The following is a 17,814-nucleotide window of genomic DNA, read 5'->3' on the forward strand; positions in this document are numbered from 1 at the left end:
TACATGTAGTGGGCAAGCACTCTCCCCCTGAGCACCTTTTGAATCTGAAATTTCATTAGGATGAGCCTAGAGTAACAAGCTTTACTATAGGTTATCTTTTCAAAATGAGATTTATTTATTTATTCACTTTACAACCCAGTATCAGACCCCCTCTCCTCCAATACCCCCTCACTTGGATCTCCCCCATTCCTCTCTCCCCTTCTCCTTCGAGAAGGGGAGCCCCCCTCTAGGTATCACAAGTCACTGCAGGACTAAGCACATCCTCTCTCACTGAGGCCAGACAAGGCAGCCTATTTAGGGGAATAGGATCTGCAGGCAGGCAGGCAACAGCTTCAGGTTAACTTAAGCCTACCATTAAGAAGGTATTCTGGAGCCTGCCCCTGTGCCTTAGGTATTCAGTGAGGTTCCTTCACAAGGCTAATTAAGAACTCCATTAACGCCTCCTAGCTCTGATGGAGATCTGGAGAGTTTTCATCATATAATGCCCCAAATCATAAGTAGCTGGTGAAGTTTCTGCCTGTAAATTCTCAGCTTGTTATTCATAAATAGAGGGGAGGGACCTTTCATCTAAGTGGTGTCTTCTTCCCTCCCATCTTTCCTTTCTCACAAAGCTCTCTCCTCTGAGGCTTTTGTTTCAGAACTCGTGGCTGCTTGGGCTCCATCTCATTCTCCCTAGAGACTTATCTGCTATCTGCAGGTTTCAGCACCACACACACTAGACGGGGATGTGCTTCACAGTCAGCAGACTTAAATAATTCGTTTCCTTCTCTTCTGAGGTTTACAGTATTGCACTATGTAGCGTTCAGTGTCTTAAGATGATTAAGAGAAAACAGTTTTGTCTTATTTTCTAGTTGTTTTCCATGGAGAGATACCTACAGTAACATTTCCTCCGTTACGGCCGGAGGAGGAAGTCTTGCTTCCATAATTATCTTATTAGCTATTCATAGCCAGGGCTGTTTTATCGATGCTGCCACAGATCCCTTCTCTCCTATAGAGATGTGAATATCATAGAAGCAGTCAGGTTTAAGGGTGGATGGAAACTCATCGAGGTGTGGTTGTCATAGGAGCTCATGCCAAGATTCACTGTGTGCTGTAGATGTTGGGATGCTGCAGTTGGGGCATGAGCCCCCCTCATTCCACCTCGGAAATCTTTGGTTCAGTTTACAATCAACAAAGACTGACTTTGGTTTTCTGTCTCAAGATGTGTGTTTTCATCCAAATCAAGTATCATTACTGTAAGAAGACTCGTGAACCTGACATTCATTTGGTTGTTTTCTTTTAGAAAACGGTGTACACTGGATGTAAATCTCAGTCTTAGTGTGTACGTTATCAATCAGTGACTACATGCTAGGTTGCTTCTGCTAGATCACATGTGACATTACTTCTGCTTGCTTGTGTAGCTCCATTGCCCCATTCACTGTGTGGCAAGAGAAATTTAACGTCCACTCCTTTAACGCCTGTTATTGGAATGCTCTCCAAATTAAAGTCTTATTAATCTCCCCTAATCTTAACTGTCTACAATAAGCAGACTATTTCTTTTTTTAAATAGTGTTTTCCTTTTCCTTTTTTTTTTTTTAAGATTTACTTATTTCATGTATATAAGTACACTGACGCTGTCTTCAGGCACACCAGAAGAGGGCATCAGATCACATTACAGATGGTTGTGAGCCACCATGTGGTTGCTGGGGATTGAACTTAGGACCTCTGGAAGAGCAGTCAGTGCTCTTAACCACTGAGCCATCTCTCCAGACCAAGGGAACTATTTTTACATGTTAAAGTTTATCAAAGTCATTCCAGGAAGCTACATAATAGACAGTTCTCTCTGTCTCTCTCTGTCTCTCTCTGTCTCTCTCTGTCTCTCTTTCTCTCTGTGTGTGAGTATGTGTATGTGTGTCTGTCTCTCTGCCTGTCTGTGTGTCTGTGTCTCTCTGTCTCTGTCTCTCTCTCTTCACACACACACACACACACACACACACACACACACATGAAACCAACAATCTTTTAACAGCTGAGTCAAAGCACTGAACCGTCACAGACGCATTCTGAAAACACAGGGTACAGTATTTTATTTTTGACAAATGTCAACAGTGTTTCCGTTGTTGTTTATAAAAGAAAGCCAGTTTGGTTTTGTTTCCCCTGTTTCCTTTTTAATAAACATAGGTGGCTCTGTAATGTGAGGACTGGCATTTATTTTATTTTATTTTATTTTATTTTACTTTACAAGTTTCACCCTGATGATGAATGGCAAACTCCAAGAATGGCTTCCTTCCACTTTAGCACAGAACCTGTAAGGTGAGGGAAAAATCCATTTTCTCCAGTAGAATGACTCTTGGTATATAATGGCTACTCCAGGACCGGCTAATATTCAGGAGTAACTGACCAACATTGTATAATGAACTCCATGGTTTTGTTTGTTTGTTTGTTTGGTTTGTTTGTGTTTGTTTGTGTGTGGGGGGTGTTTTTATTTGGTAACAGTTTGGTGAGGTTTGTTTTTTCTTTTGTGGTGTGGTTTTATTTTGTTTTCTTGGTTTTGAGGGTGGTATTGTATTGGGTTTTTGTCATTTTTTTTGGGAAAGAACTTAAACTTGATGGGTAGGGATGGGGAGAGGATCTGGAAGGACTTGGGAAAGGCTGTGATCAAAATATACTTAGATTTAAATTTGTCTTCAATAATAACAACCATAATTAAAAGAACATTTTCTGTAAAAAAAAATGTATTCGAATTTGTTTTCCCACTCCTCTGATATTAGGCAGTGAAATTGTGTTCCCTCTTCCCCTTTATCGTAAAGCAGTGGTTTTGTTAAATAGCACAGGAAGGAGAGCAGCCTGGGTGAGCAGGACATTCTAGATGTGAATTCTGGAAGACAGGCTCTGCAGCGTTGTCTGGTAATGGCATTGGCTGAGCAGAGCAGGGCGGTTGATGATGCCCGTCTGGCTGCGTGTGCTTCAGTAATGAGCTGTCCTGTGTGGCAACGACGTTCAGTTCTTAGGTGATCAAGTGTGTAGGAGGAGGTGCGTGCCCAGGCAGGTGACAGCTGCTGACTTGAGGACAGACTGACTGAAGCACAAAAGAAACAACCAATTTTCTATTCCTAACTAAAAAGAGCATCTTATTAAGAAGATGTTATGTGTGCATGAAGCGAAAATCATTTTCTGTTCCCATCCCTTAGGCTTCATAATGCGCACTGGAAATATCATGGCATGTACTCTTCAAGATGGTATTATATAGAAATAAGTGTGAATGTATTTACAACCGATAGATAAGTTTTTGTGTTATTATAGTGTGAATCGTCTTCTAAAAGCAAAACTAAATTGTGCGTAACACTCAGCTCTTTTCACTTTCTCTTTTCGACCGTTCCTTTCCACAGTAATGTGTTACAAACACAACTCAGGTGTAACTGATATGCCCAGTTTCGGGTCCAACACCTATAGATGCCAAGATAACTCTAGTGGGCATCTGGTTGCAGAAAGACTGCTCATTTGGGAAGAAATCACTCTCCATCTTCTCTTTTCAGTTAACTGCCCGTCCTAGCGCCTGTACGATGTACATGGCAAACTCCCTGAGAATGCTGGGAATGCTGTAATGCTGTGAACAAATGCTCAGAATTTTGGATGCCAGATTTCCTCTTTGAGCTTCTGTCAAAAGCTGCTATATTCCGCTTTATGTCAGGGCTGTGTGGTGCTTGTCACTTTAGTGAGTCTGGTGCTCTAAGGGAGGTCATATGCTTTTTCTCTGTTCTAGGTCAGTACCGAGTGTTTATGGATCTTACAGTGAATGAGTGAATAAATTAATGAAAAGATAAATGAGGTCAGAAACACAGTGATAAGGCTGAAACACACAAGGAAAGGAAGCATACTGAACTAGACCATAAGTGGGAGAATTCTCAAAGCAAACACAATGACTCCTAACATATTATAGCCAACATTTATCAGTCAACACGACCATAGTTTTACTAGAAAAATTTAAAAACATACCTATTCTAGGTAAATAAACTTATTTAAAAGGTTGGGGATAAAATTTCAGTTCTTGGATGGATTTCCTATAAAGATACACTCTATCACTGTTAAAAATATTTGACCCCGTATACACAAACTAAGGGTTTTCCTCCTTAAAACCCAAAAGTTATTCAATCACAGATTTCTTTAAGACAGGATTTTGCTTTGTAGCCCAACTAGCCATGAACTCTTGTGCTGTTCCTCCTCCTTAGGCACCAGAGGGCTGAAATTACAAAATATCATGTGCTACCACAGGTGGCTTAAATTCAAGTGCCTGTGATTGTGTGTGACTGTGTAAGAGTGTGTGAGAGTGCGTGTGAGTGACTGTGTATATGAGTGTGTGTGAGTGACTGTGTATTTGTGTGTATGTAAGTGAGTGCGAGTGAATGTGTGTGAATGTATATGAGTGACTGTGTGTGAGTTCATGTGTGTGGGTATGTTGTGGGTATGTGTGTGAGAGTTTTTTGTATGTGAGTGTGTTGTGAGTGTGTGTGTGTATGTGAGAGTGTGAGCATGTTTGAGTGTGAGAGTTTTGTTGTGTGTGAGTGTGTTGTGAGTGTGTGTATGTGAGTGTGTATGTGAGAGTATGTGAGAGTTTTATTGTGTGTGAGTGTTATGAATGTGTGTATGTGTGTGAGTGTGTGTGTGCACATGCATGTGCACATCATGCACACAGGACAGAGGAGAGGTCAGCTGTCTTGCTGCTTCCCTTTTCGCCTTATTCCCTGAGGCAGGACTTCTCATTAAGCCAAAGCTAGGCTAGCAGCCAGTAAGTCCCAGGCATCCTCCTGTTTCAGCGTTTCAGCACTAGTGTTACAGAAGCACAATAGCCCAGACAGCTTTTTATTCGTCAGGGATAGGGACATGCTTGATCAGTAAGGGTAAGGACTCTCACCTGCTTAGATATCTCTCCAGCACCAATGATTTTTTGTTGTTGTTGTTCAGAGATGGGGACCGAACCCAGGGCCTTGTGCTTGCTAGGCATGCGCTCTACCACTGAGCTAAATCCCCAACCCCCAGTACCAATGATTTTAAAATAACATTTTATATACTGCTAAAAATACGATATAACATCTCCTGCTGGAGAAAAGTGAACAGAATAAATATTGTTGTGGTTCCTGGTGGTGGTGGTGCTGCTGCTGCTGCTGCTGCTGCTGCTGCTCCTGCTGCTCCTGCTGCTGCTCCTGCTGCTGCTGCTCCTGCTGCTGCTGCTCCTGCTGCTGCTCCTGCTGCTCCTGCTGCTGCTGCTCCTGCTGCTGCTCCTGCTGCTGCTGCTGCTGCTGCTCCTGCTGCTGCTCCTGCTGCTGTTGCTGCTCCTGCTGCTCCTGCTGCTGCTGCTGCTGCTGCTCCTGCTGCTGCTCCTGCTGCTCCTGCTGCTGCTCTTGCTGCTGCTGCTCCTGCTGCTGCTGCTGCTGCTCCTGCTCCTGCTGCTGCTGCTGCTGCTCCTGCTGCTCCTGCTCCTTCTTCTGCTGCTGCTGCTCCTGCTGCTGCTCCTGCTGCTCCTACTGCTCCTGCTGCTCCTGCTCCTTCTCCTCCTGCTGCTGCTGATCCTGCTGCTGCTGCTGCTGCTGCTGCTCCTGCTGCTCCTGCTGCTGTTCCTGCTGCTCCTGTTCCTGCTCCGCTGCTGCTGCTGCTCCTGCTCCTGCTGCTCCTGCTGCTGCTGCTGCTCCTGCTGCTGCTCCTGCTGCTCCTGCTGCTGCTGCTGCTCCTGCTGCTGCTGCTATAACACAGGCTACTTTCTCTGTAGTCTAATCTGGACTCGGATCCACTAATAGCTTAGGCTGGCCTCATTTTCATTGAAACCCTCCTGCCTTAGCCTCTGAGTGCTGGGGTAACAGACATTTACCACCACATCAAATAAAATAATTGTGTAGAAGGGGGGGAATGTCCTCACATCAGGATAGATTGCTGTTTCAACATCAAAGACAACTGCTGCTGAAAATCCTCACTCCTAGGAAGCTTAGTGTGACTGAATTTGTTCCCCTTTCAGTTCTCAGCTGGTATTTGCCAAGAACAACCTGTAGAGGGCGTCCTTACACCAAGAGCCATAGAGGTCTGAGCAAGATGGAAGAAAAACCTTCAATGAAGACCAGATTCCAAGTCTGGGTTAGGGTAAAAAATTCTATTGTGTTGTGAAATTATTACCTGTAACTGAATGACACTGGCTTTACAATATTAAAGGGTTATAAGTTTGCTTAATATAGTAAAACATTATACAAATGCATATTCACTGCAACAATAAAATAATAAAATAAAATGTTAGGAAAAGTTTTCTTTTTTTTTTTTTTTTTTTTGAGACAGAGTCCCAGGTAGCCCAGGCTGGCTTCAATCAGATTATAGAGTGTGCTACCACAGCCAGTTCAAATATTTTGTTTTAAAGGAAGAGTGGTTGTAAAGCTTTTGAGACAACCCGTCTTAGCTGTGATTTGCTCAATGAGGAATCCTTCCGAGAAGGGGCTTTGAAGTTAGAGCGACCTTGAGTAGAATTGCTGCTCGCGTCACTCACCAGCTGAATATCTGCCGTTAGTTTACCAGACTTTTAAGGCTTTAGTACCCCATCAGCAAAGTGAGAATAGTAACAGTAGCTGCCACTACGATGGAAAAGAAGTTAAAAAATGAAGCAACAGAGAGTTCAGTCACAATGGACATTCTTCTTGTGTAACTTCCGTACACAATACCCCTTTCTATCTGCTGGATATCTGGACAGATTTCATAGTTGTAATAGATGCTGTTGCTGCTGCTGCTGCTGCTGCTGCTGCTGCTGCTGCTGCTGCTGCTGCTGCTCCTGCTCCTCCTCCTCCTCCTCCTTCCCCCTTCCTCCTCCTTTTTTTTTTTTTAAACTTGCAAGCGACCTAACATTTGTTGGACATGCACATGTCCGCGTCCGGTTTCTGCTGTAGTTTGTTTGCTTTCCCCTGAAGAGAGAGAGACCCGATGCTCTACAGAGGACTGAGTGGAACACAGCCCAGCTCCAGATCTAGATCCTTGGGGGCATTTGTTGGAAAGACACTGGGTGCCCCCCCCCCAAAGAAGCAAACAAAGCTTTTTCTGAGTCTGAAAACTTTCTGTGGTTTTGAAAAACCGTTTGTTTCCGCTTTTACTGCATATTCAAGGAGGCAGGAAAAAGGCAAACATCCTTCCCTGCAGTAGGTAATGCTGCAAGCCGCCGGCTGCCAGCTAAGTGCGCTTCCCACAAGACCCTCAGTCTCGCCCCCAAACTCCTAAGATTTCAGACACCGGGCATGCGTTTCCATTTTTTTTTCTTTTTCAAAATCCAATTTTAAGAGGAGACCAGGGATGGGGATGTGGGGGTTACAGCTATCATAGAGGACCTAGGAACTATTCCGGCTGCAACTGGGTTATCAAGAAGACAAACCGCGCCACCTGTCGGGTATCTGTCCAGTGCAGAAATAAATAAACGTCCTGAGAGGACAAGCGGGATCTTGGTATTTCAACTTCCCAGGAGAGCGCAAACTGTCAGCCAGAGAAGTCAAAGTTTGCAGACAGGCACACAGAGATGCAGTCTGAAATGTAGTTCGAAGGAAAAGGGTGAACTACGTGCGTTCAGTTAGCTCCGCGGGGTGGAATGGAATTTATCACCATCTTTGACCACCAATTGAGCCCAGTTTTTGTCCTTTACAGCACCCCCGTCACCCCATCCACACGTGCCTCTTCGGGTGGCAGGAGGCTCGAGTGACGACTCAGAAATCCTTTTGGGCGCGTTTCTCGGTTGTGTCCCCATCTTCATTTACCTGGCGCTGGCGAGAGAGCGAGCAAGCCAGCCAGCCAGCACCGTCTCCCGGGTACCGCGGCCCCGCCCACGCGGCTCCACAGCGCTCCCTCGTGGCGGCCGCCTGCGCATCACCGGCCGCTCTCAATGCTCGCCGGTGCCAGCAGTTCCCGCGGATCCTCCCTCTCGAGTGTGATCCTCGAACTGCTGGCGCTGCGGGACGTGCTGGCATCGCCAGCTTTGCCAGCATCGTGTCTCTGCGGTCCCCTCTCCCTCCAGGCCCCCTCCTTCTGCGCGGCCGCGCATCCACTCCCTCCTCTCCAGCTCTCCCAGGCTCACTCGCACCGGAGACTGGAGACTTGCACGCCCAGTCGTTTAAGTGGGAACAGCTCCAGCCCCGCCAGCTGCAGCCCAGGCGAGAACTTCACAAGCAGCGCAGGTTGGGTCGCTGAGGCAGGAGTTGCACCACCAGCGAGAAGGTCCTGAGCAGCATGGCCCGGAGAAGAGCCTTCCCTGCTTTCGTGCTCCGGCTCTGGAGCATCCTACCTTGCCTGCTCCTGCTACGAGCGGATGCAGGGCAGCCGCCAGAGGAGAGCTTGTACCTGTGGATCGACGCCCATCAGGCCAGAGTACTCATAGGTAAGGTCCGGCGTCTGCACCTTCTTGGTGGTCCTCGGTTTCTGCCTTAGAGCAGAGACACGTGCACTGAGTGTATTTTAAAACAACTTCAAGGGCTATTGCTCCCTCCTTTTAAAATCAGGATTCTCTAGAGGCTTATGAGATTTTTTTCTTAAAAAAAAAAAAAAAAAAGCAAAGCCGACCCAACATTCAAATCCTGATGTTGCTAGTCCTGACTGCAGAGTTCTAACAGGAATCCAACATTAGCACAGGCTTACTCTACTGTGTGTTAGCAAGCGCGGTTCTTATCACAGACAGAGGGAAAAATAACTCTGATACTGTTGTTGGTATCAAAGGCAGGTGCTCTATGAAAAGCAGTGACCTTTCTGCATGAAACGTCTGTTTCTTGGAAACGCTACTAGTTTGATAGGTTTGTTTACTATTTATACAACAGGATTTGAAGAAGATATTCTGATTGTCTCGGAGGGGAAAATGGCCCCCTTTACACATGATTTCAGGAAAGCCCAACAAAGAATGCCAGCCATTCCCGTCAATATCCACTCCATGAATTTTACCTGGCAAGCTTCAGGGCAGGTAAGTTCCGCTAACAGAGGGGTAGGGAAAAAAATCACTCCTTAGCATTTCTTCTCCCCGGTGGCACGCGGCAATAATAATAATAATAATAATAATAATAATAATAATAATAATAATAATAATAGTGTGTGGTGTAGTACGATTTACAATTTTATACAAGTTCTTGCCTGATTGCCAAAGCAAATAAGGGGTCGATCAGTTCCAATGTATTTACAGTTGTCAAATAAGTGGAAAATAAGTGGTCAATGTGCTTACGATCACTATTTTAATAAGATTTGGTATCATGAGGCTTTGAGTATAAAGACTCCAACTATCTATATCATAGTGTTTCTGTAATCATTGATATTAAAAACTTAACGGAGTATTTAGAAGATGTTCTATACTAAGTGAGACTCATTTGTGACGTTATGTATACTTCAAAAACAAAATGAGTTCATAGTTATTCATGACATACATTTTAAAAGGCTGACACGTTGAGTGTTGCAAATACTTCACATTTCTTGAAGAAGTTCAGAGACTCCAAAAGAGTAATATAAAATTATGAAAAATAAAGACTACTGATTTTCTGAAGGGACCATTCAAAACGTTTTCCTATGAACATAAAAGAAAAACTCAATCTATGTTACTGAAGCATTCCTCTTAGTACTTAACATGTAAGTGCCTTGTGTGTTTCCTTTTATAGATCTTCAGGACAATATTAATTAATTAATGTCCTCTTATTTGGAAGGGTAGGGCATTTGTGTGACTTTAAAATTGTCTGGAGGACAAGTGTACATCATAAATTCTGCTCATTAGTTGGTAAAAATGTGTCTACGATGAAAACTATTGTAATTATAATTAACTGCACATTTTCAGGGGTTTTTTTTAATTCTAAAATTGCTTAAATAGCCATTTTCAAGAAGAATGCAATCAAGAAAACACTTTATAAAAAGCAACCATGCTAAATCAGGAAACCACTTTGGTTCTCCGTAATTGCCTATTACAGTGCACTCATGACCATCTCGGCTGACTTTTTATCCTCAAGTTTGCTCTATTTAAAAAAAATCTTTTAAAAATAGATCACATCCAGACTGTCAATGTTCCTTCCCTTCTGCTACATGTTCTCTCTCTCTCTCTCTCTCTCTCTCTCTCTCTCTCTCTCTCATATTAAATGATGTTTGGTAGATCCAGGTCAGACGTTTGATGGTCCAGTTTGCACGGAGAGGTTGATTGAAGCCTCTGTTGTTCTTTTCCCTGCCTGCGATCCTCTCCTAGTAGATATTTTATGTGCAGTTTTGTTTGGTACATTGGGAAATCACTAATGATTAACTGGCCTTTCATGGTTTCCTTTTCTTTCACCCAAATCTGTTTGCTGGTGGTTGACCACTTGTCACCATGCTCAACAGTCTATATTTTAAAGATGCCTTTTCATAATAATGTTAGAAAGTAGTTTAACCCCCACCCCGCCAGATGAAAGGGTTTCATAATCGAAGAACGGTAGAAAATCCCAAGCTGCTTAACACACACACACACACACACACACACACAGAGAGAGAGAGAGAGAGAGAGAGAGAGAGAGAGAGAGAGAGAGAGAGAGAGACTTCCAAAGAATTAAAAGCAAAGACTTCCAATTCCATGCCATCTCGTCTATTGCTTTTTAACATGCATGTTAGCAAAACTGATTCACACAGTAGTCTCAGGACTGTTTCTGGAAGGGTTAAGGGAACCTGTAGAACCATCTAAGGATGTAATCTCTAGTATTTTGTTTCTTCCTGTTTAGGTGTTCACTCACTGTTTGGCTTATCTCTTTGGGCAGAACAACAGTTCGCCCTGGAGTAAGTTACTTTGTTCACTATGGAGAGATACAATGTTACCCCTTAAGTAAGTTACTTTGTCCTCTATGGAGAGGTAAGTCCAGGTCATTACACGCAATCTGAGTGTAGCCTGGCTAGAATTTCACACTGCCAAAAGAAATGTGTTTTAAATCTTATTTAAATATAACTAATTTTGCTCCCTAAAATGTTGTGACTCCAGCAGCAAACAGTTTGACATGCCAGGGGAATTTGAAGATGGGAAAAAATAATGACTTCAATAACAATTAAGTATTTTGAGAGGCATCCACAGCTAAAGCCAAACCACATCACAACATGAAAAATGAAAAGTTTATCCTATTATCTAGTTATTCAATCCAAATGATATCAAACACTTAGGCATTTCAACACTGCTGAAATGAAACATATCTGATTAATTAAATTTTAAGCTGTGGCTCTTTTAGTAACATGTAGACAACGTTTTTGTTGTTTTTGTTTTTGTTTTAAGATAGAAGACCCAGTTAAAACAATAGGCAATCATGTATTTCTAGGAAGTTTTGAGTCCAATCACCAAAAGTGTTGAGAGCTATTTAAAGCCTATCCCACTGTCAACCTCAGAGAAGTTCAAGGAGCAACTACAGTGATCTTCATTTTCCCGTAGGGAATCGATCAGATGGTTCGCAGGTGTTTTCAGTATGTGGGGAATTGTGCAGACTCTCATGTTGAATAAGTACATGGGATGCCAAACCAGACAGGCTGACTCTGGTGAGGAAAAGCTCAAAGGCAACCTCTCAGTGAGGCAGTTTATGTCCAGAAACAAATCTTAAGAAAATTGAATACACGAATCCACAGTTTGTTGAGAAGTCACTTAGAGGCCCAGCTCTCACAGCAGCATGTGAGGAAGCAACAGATATTTTAGGCATCATAGGACGCCATGGGAAAAATTTTTAGTAACAAATTAGTCTGTGATATAGCACCTTTTGTTTGATTTTGTCACAGGCAAATCCATTTGGTCAGCTTCCAATCTTTGAAAGCATAATCAGTGTCATAGAGGGACTGGGATATTCAGTTTCCCCAGCAGTGGGCATGTGCTGATCCGTCATCTGAAAACTAATTTCATATTAGACACGTGTTAATGGATGAGTTTGTGTTGGGTGAGTTTAAAGTCACATTGGATGAGTTTAAAATTGTATGATGTTCTATGTTATAAACACTTCGTCAATATCAACATCCTGTATCATCTTCGTACTACACATCATCAATATCTATTATCCCATATCATTTCTGCACTACGCATCACTCATGGAAACGGCAGAAGAGGTGGTTTTCATAGGCAGTCATCTATGGAGATCGGGTATCTCGCTAATGTTTATGTGGTTTTCCTAGCTTCTGAGGTCCTCAAAAAACAGGTTTTTGAAGTCTTCCCTGCCTGAAATCCTTCTACCTGAATTTCTTTTCTCTCTTATTTATTTTTTTCTTTCTTTCTTTTGGTTAGGTGGGTAGGTGGGAACGTTTGCCCCGTTTCCCCTTCCATATTAAACCCTTGTTTTGTGGCCTGCCTTTTCTAACATCGTTTGGCTGGGAAGAGTTTCCATTGAGAAAGGCTTAGCTTAAAGGCTTTGCAGTCACGGAGAGGAAAGACCCCTCACTGCTGGGTACAACTGCCTAACAGTTGTTATTCTTCAGCGAGCCCGTGCCTCACTCCTAGTCTCTAAATTTGAGGCAGGCAGAGACCATAAACAACCATTTTTGGCTTTCTAAATTAGGCTCTAATTAAACATTTTATTTGGAAAATAACACTTCCTAAACCCCAAGGCTTTCAAGTAAAAAATTTAATGGGAAGTTTCGTTAGACAAATCTGAACTCTAACTTTAGGACACCGATGCTGAGTTCCACATGAACGAATCTGGTGTAAGGCCAAAATGTTTTATGGATGCAACTCCTATGAGTATAGATGAGATCTTCATATGTAAGGCTGGTACAGACTTGATCTTTTAGTGAAAGCATAGCCTATTACCAGCAGTAACACGAGGGCACTGGGACACTAGGAACCTAGTACTTAGTGAGGTTTATTGTTTGTTATTAGTTTTGAATGCATCTATATTTTTTAAAAGATTTATTTATTCTATATAAGTACACTGTAGCTGACTTCAGACACACCAGAAGAGGGCGTCAGATCCCATTACAGATGGTTGTGAGCCACCATGTGGTTGCCGGGATTTGAACTCAGGACCTCTAGAAGAGCAGTCAGTGCTCTTAACCATGGAGCCATCTCTCCAGCCCCAAAGATGCATCTATTTTTTATGTTATTTTTTTCTTTACTTTTTCTTGCTCTTTCTTTTTTCTTTTCTTTCTTTCTTTTTTCTTTTGCACAGTTGATAAATTCATACTGAGCCATCCATCCTGATTTTCCATTCTTATTATGGCCAAAAGCCTGAATTTCTTAGTTGGATGATGAAGTCTGGGGTGAGATTGCTGTCTGAGGACTAGGGATTCTTTGGGTGAAGATAACCAATCAATATGAATTTCCAATCTATCACCCGAATTCCAGAGAAAGCTCTAACCCTCACTATTGGCAGGTCTAGATCTGAGAGGAAGTTTTGGTAATGTGGTTTTGTTGAGCTCTTACAGCCACTAAAAGCCCACAGTGTAGCTTCATTTTCACAATATTTTAAGATGTCTACTGTCCAGGGGGATATATATATTTTAGAGGACTTGAGTTTATCAGGCTGAACCGCATGCTTCTTTGTTTTTAATTTATTTATTATGTCTGCATGGTGTGTGCACACATGAGCACCTGGGCGAGAGCCAGAGGACAATGGGCATCCTGTACCCAGTCTCTTCTTTATTCCCGTGAGACATGATCTCTCTTAGACCCCAGAACTAGGCTAACAGCCAGCATGTCCCAGAAATCCCGTCTCCACCCAGCACACACAAGCACACCTGGCTTTTTACATGCATTCTGAAGATTATAGTTTGGGTCCTCATGTTTCTGCAACAAACATTGCTCACACTGACCCCCTCCTCGGTCCCCTCCTTTGTGCTTAGACATGTCCATCAAGAATAGAAAACACTAGACTGGATAAATCACTCAGTAGCCAAAGCACCTGATGCAAACAGTTTTGGGGTCAGTCCCCCATGTTACCCAGAGCTACAAGAATATATAATAAATACTCTGAGATGGCAGTGTCTCGAAGGAAACATTTCTAGCGTGGAAACTTAATTATAACTGAATTGATGATCCTCATCGGCTCCCTATCAACTAAAACCAGTCTTGAATGATTGAAATCTGATAAAAAAAAATAACAATGGTGACTAAAATGGTACACAGAAAGCAGGAGACCTTTGTCTGGGCTGGCTTAATAAATGAATCCAGTTGGTCACACCCAAATTCAGCTGTTAAGTGGGGAAAGCAGCACTAAAAAGGAGCACACCCACTCTCTCATGAGCACACACCACACACACGCACACACACACACACGCACACACACACACACACACACACACACAAAACAAATAAATCACAAACCATAAAGGAGCACATTTATGCAGTTCAGCTGGACACACTTAAGTCCTCTAAAATATATACACACACACACCCCAGGACAGTAGACATCTTAAAATATTGTGAAAAATGAAACTACATTACCTGGGAACAACCCAGGCCATTTCTCTAACTTGCCAACTCTGGCGTTGGTTAATTTTGTTAAGGATCAGAATAATTGATTGTACTGCTGGGTTTCAGTAACCAACTGGATGGTCTGCTCCATCAGTCATGTGCTGTTGCCATGACAGAGAACCTCTGCTCCCAAGGCAGTGTTGACACGAAACCACACTGGTTCCATTAAATTTTTCTGCCAGTTGGCTGTCTCAAGTTCCCCATTAGAGTAGCTGCGTTCCAAAGATATGTAATGAAGTGGGCTTCCTCTTTGACAAAAATCAGAGAATAGCCACTGTGTGTGTGTGTGTGTGTGTGTGTGTGTGTGTGTGTGTGTGTGTGTGTGAATTTTAATTCAAGAGCATCCCTTTCATCTTCAAAAGTCCTTGCCCTAGCCTCACCACCACAAGATCACTCTTAAGACCCCCTGGAACCCCACATTTATAGTAATACTATTATTTCAGTCCCTAGATTTCTCTCTGCATTTTCTCCTATGGGAGCTAGGATTGTTTTAGTAGCCAGCTCCAACCCAGTGGGTTCCATATCTTGGTACTCCTGGGACTTGTGATCAAATATAATGTGTCTTTCCATCACCAAATGAAGGAAGTACCTTGTTTTCTGACCCCTGTTGCACGATTTCAAAAAGGGAATGTGGCTATGTTTACATACCATAGGCATGCTATTTTAAAGGAGGTACGCATCTCGAAAGGACAGCTTTAAACCTTTAGTGTTAAGATTCTGCTCTGCCCCGGTCTTTTACGCTGTGCTGTGGACATGCCACTGGGGATCAAAGAGTAAGTGCAGAAAGCCCATTTCATTTAGCAAATCGGGCATATGCCAGCCATCTGTCGCAGGGCTGATAGAAAACAGCAGTTGGTTCCTCAAACTTGAGCCAGAAAAAGGGGGAGGGGCTTTATAGCTTAGAGGGGATGAGTTACAAGGTACCTTGCAAGCCACATCTGGTTCTGTAGAGGTCTACATGGCATAAATGTAAACTCCGTTAGGTCTCTCTTCCACAGCGGTGTAAAAGCACGTAAACAAACGCTCCACTGATAGCCTTTCTGCTTAGTCCCTCTCTGATTTGCTGGCACAAATAAAAGGTGTTTTAAGTTCCCATGGTGAAGCATGTAGGTCTTTTGTTTTAGGTTGAGCTCATTTAACCTGCCTGTCTCCTGATAACTCAGAGGATGTTTTGAGGAAACATCCATGGGGAAGCTGAGTTTATGACAGCGGCTCTCACTCTGTGGTCCGAGGATGTCTCAGTGAACCAGGGCCTTGCTGACAGTAGTGGTTTAGCCAACTCACTCAAGTGACGTGAGAGCAACACGGTTACACGTCCAGGGAGCCGAAGGATGGGCATTGTCCTCAGGTGTAGCCTTTCCTTCTGACTCAAGACACAGGGCACAAAACCAGGGAGGACGTCACAGCAAGGGGGTTGGCGGTATATCCCTCACTGCACCGTACGACTCAGATGAGGTTGAAAAGCACAGGCTTGACTGGGATCCAAAGAGATCCAAGCCTTCTCCTAGTGAGGAAGGAGGCTCTCTAAGCAGGGGCTGTGTGAGTTACTTCCCTGAATGATCGGTCACTAAGAAAAGCCCTAAGAGTTAGGATAGCCCAGTGCTTGGTGGTCCTGAAGGAGAAGGCATGCTTCCTGTGATGGTCGTGTGGCACCCTAACCCTCATCTGTGGGGTAATGGGTATCGAATGAGGAGGAATTAAAAGGTCAAAAGACAGAGAGGGATCTGGGTGCAATCCGCTTGCTCTTCCTGTGAGAGAGTGTGCTCGTCACCTTGCACATTCACGCCAGGGACGCTTTGTTCTTCGTGTATGTGTCGAGTGGTTGATGTCTCCTCCACCACTTAAATTCAGCTCTGCTTTTTGTAGATGCCTCTGGCAGGATTAGTGGTAAGTTCTCTCTTTTCGATCTTTCTTCCTCCTTGTACCCACTGACTTTGGTGGTTTGGACATGAAATTCTAAAAATGCCTTCTACAAGCCCAGAGAGGTGGCTCAGTGGTTAAGGGCGGTTGCTGCTTTCCCAGAGGACCCAGATTTGCTTCCCAGCACCCACATGGTGGCTCACAAATGTCTTCAACTCCAGTTCCAGGGCATTCTACACCCTCTGCTGACCTCCGTAACATGTAGTACACACACACACACACACACACACACACACACACACACACACACACACATATATATATACATACATACACACACATACATACATACATATATAATACATACATACAGGCAACACTCATATACATAAGATAGAAATAAATATAAAGCTTTAGAAATAGCTTTTTAAGGGAATAGAACTTAAGAAATGAATTTAATTTCCTAATGGAGTCTCAGCTTTGAACACACCACAAAGGGCTTGTATAAGGAAACCAGTAGGTTAATTTGAAGAAAACAAGTGGGTTAGCTTGCCTTTTCAATCCCTACAAGTACCCTGTAAATATAAACGGAAGTAAACACAGGAGTGTAATCAAGTTTGGTTGGTGGCCTTCCCATTCGAAGAAAAGGAAGTTAGACACTGTGGGTTTATTTAACATATGCTTGATTCTCCTAATATTTACTTTTCTTTTAAATTCCATTATTGCTTAAAACACAGTAAAAATCACAGGATTACTCCTCTTTGTCCCCATTTTCCTCAGACAGACATGGAGAGTCAGTTTTCTGAGCTTTCTTTGGGATTTTATGGATGTCTGAGTCAATGTTCTACTGCTGTGAAGGGACACCATGACCACGGCAACCCTCTTTTTATTTTTCTTTTTTCCGGAGCTGAGGACCGAGGAACCCTCTTCTTCTTCTTTTTTTTTTTCTTTTTTTTCTTTTTCTTTTTTTCTTTCTCTTTTTTTTTCTTTCTTTTTCTTTTTCTTTTTTTCGGAGCTGGGAACCGAACCCAGGACCTTGTGCTTGCTAGGCAAGCGCTCTACCACTGAGCTAAATCCCCAACCCCGGCAACCTTCTTCTTAAATTTATCTTTTTTTTTGATTTGTTGTGGACTTCACATCATGTACCCCAATCTCAACCATCTCTCCATCCCTTCATACCCACCTTCCACCCTTGCAGCCTCCCCGCCCCTCACAATGAAAACAATCTCCTTGTGAAAGCTGTGGTGTGTCACAGTGAGTCCCACAGGAACCCCTTTTGTTTATGCTTCTTTACTTGTAAATGTTCACTGCAATGAGTCATCGGTCTGGTTCAAGCCTCTGGCTTCTCCTACACCATCAAGACTGGATCCTCACTGGGACTCCTCTCAGATATTCTGTTGTCCTGCGTCATGGAGATCCTGCAGCTTAGGATCTGTAGGACCCGCCGTTTCACGTGCGCCAGCAGTTCATAGATGGGGTTGATGTTGGGGTGGGGCCAAGTCAAGGTCCTAGATCTGAGCTTGGGTGGAGTCTGCGCCAGTCAGTCC

General features: G+C 43.4%; 1 protein-coding gene across 2 annotated transcripts in view; it reads left to right on the top strand.

The window, feature by feature from the left end:
* Positions 1-7,638: 7,638 nt before the first annotated feature.
* The window catches only part of Wif1 (Wnt inhibitory factor 1), a 70,528-nt gene continuing 60,352 nt past the window's right edge, over positions 7,639-17,814 (top strand). Inside the window, exons 1-2 of one of the 2 annotated variants that reach the window (XM_063262863.1) lie at positions 7,639-8,365; positions 8,799-8,938. In XM_063262863.1, the coding sequence (XP_063118933.1) occupies positions 8,218-8,365; positions 8,799-8,938 (288 nt within the window). In that variant the 5' untranslated portion in view covers positions 7,639-8,217. The remainder of the gene's footprint in view (positions 8,366-8,798; positions 8,939-17,814) is intronic. The other variant, NM_001399510.1, reaches the window with a different exon arrangement.

Source organism: Rattus norvegicus, chromosome 7 (assembly GCF_036323735.1).
Source record: "Rattus norvegicus strain BN/NHsdMcwi chromosome 7, GRCr8, whole genome shotgun sequence".
Classification (NCBI taxonomy): Eukaryota; Metazoa; Chordata; class Mammalia; order Rodentia; family Muridae; genus Rattus; species Rattus norvegicus.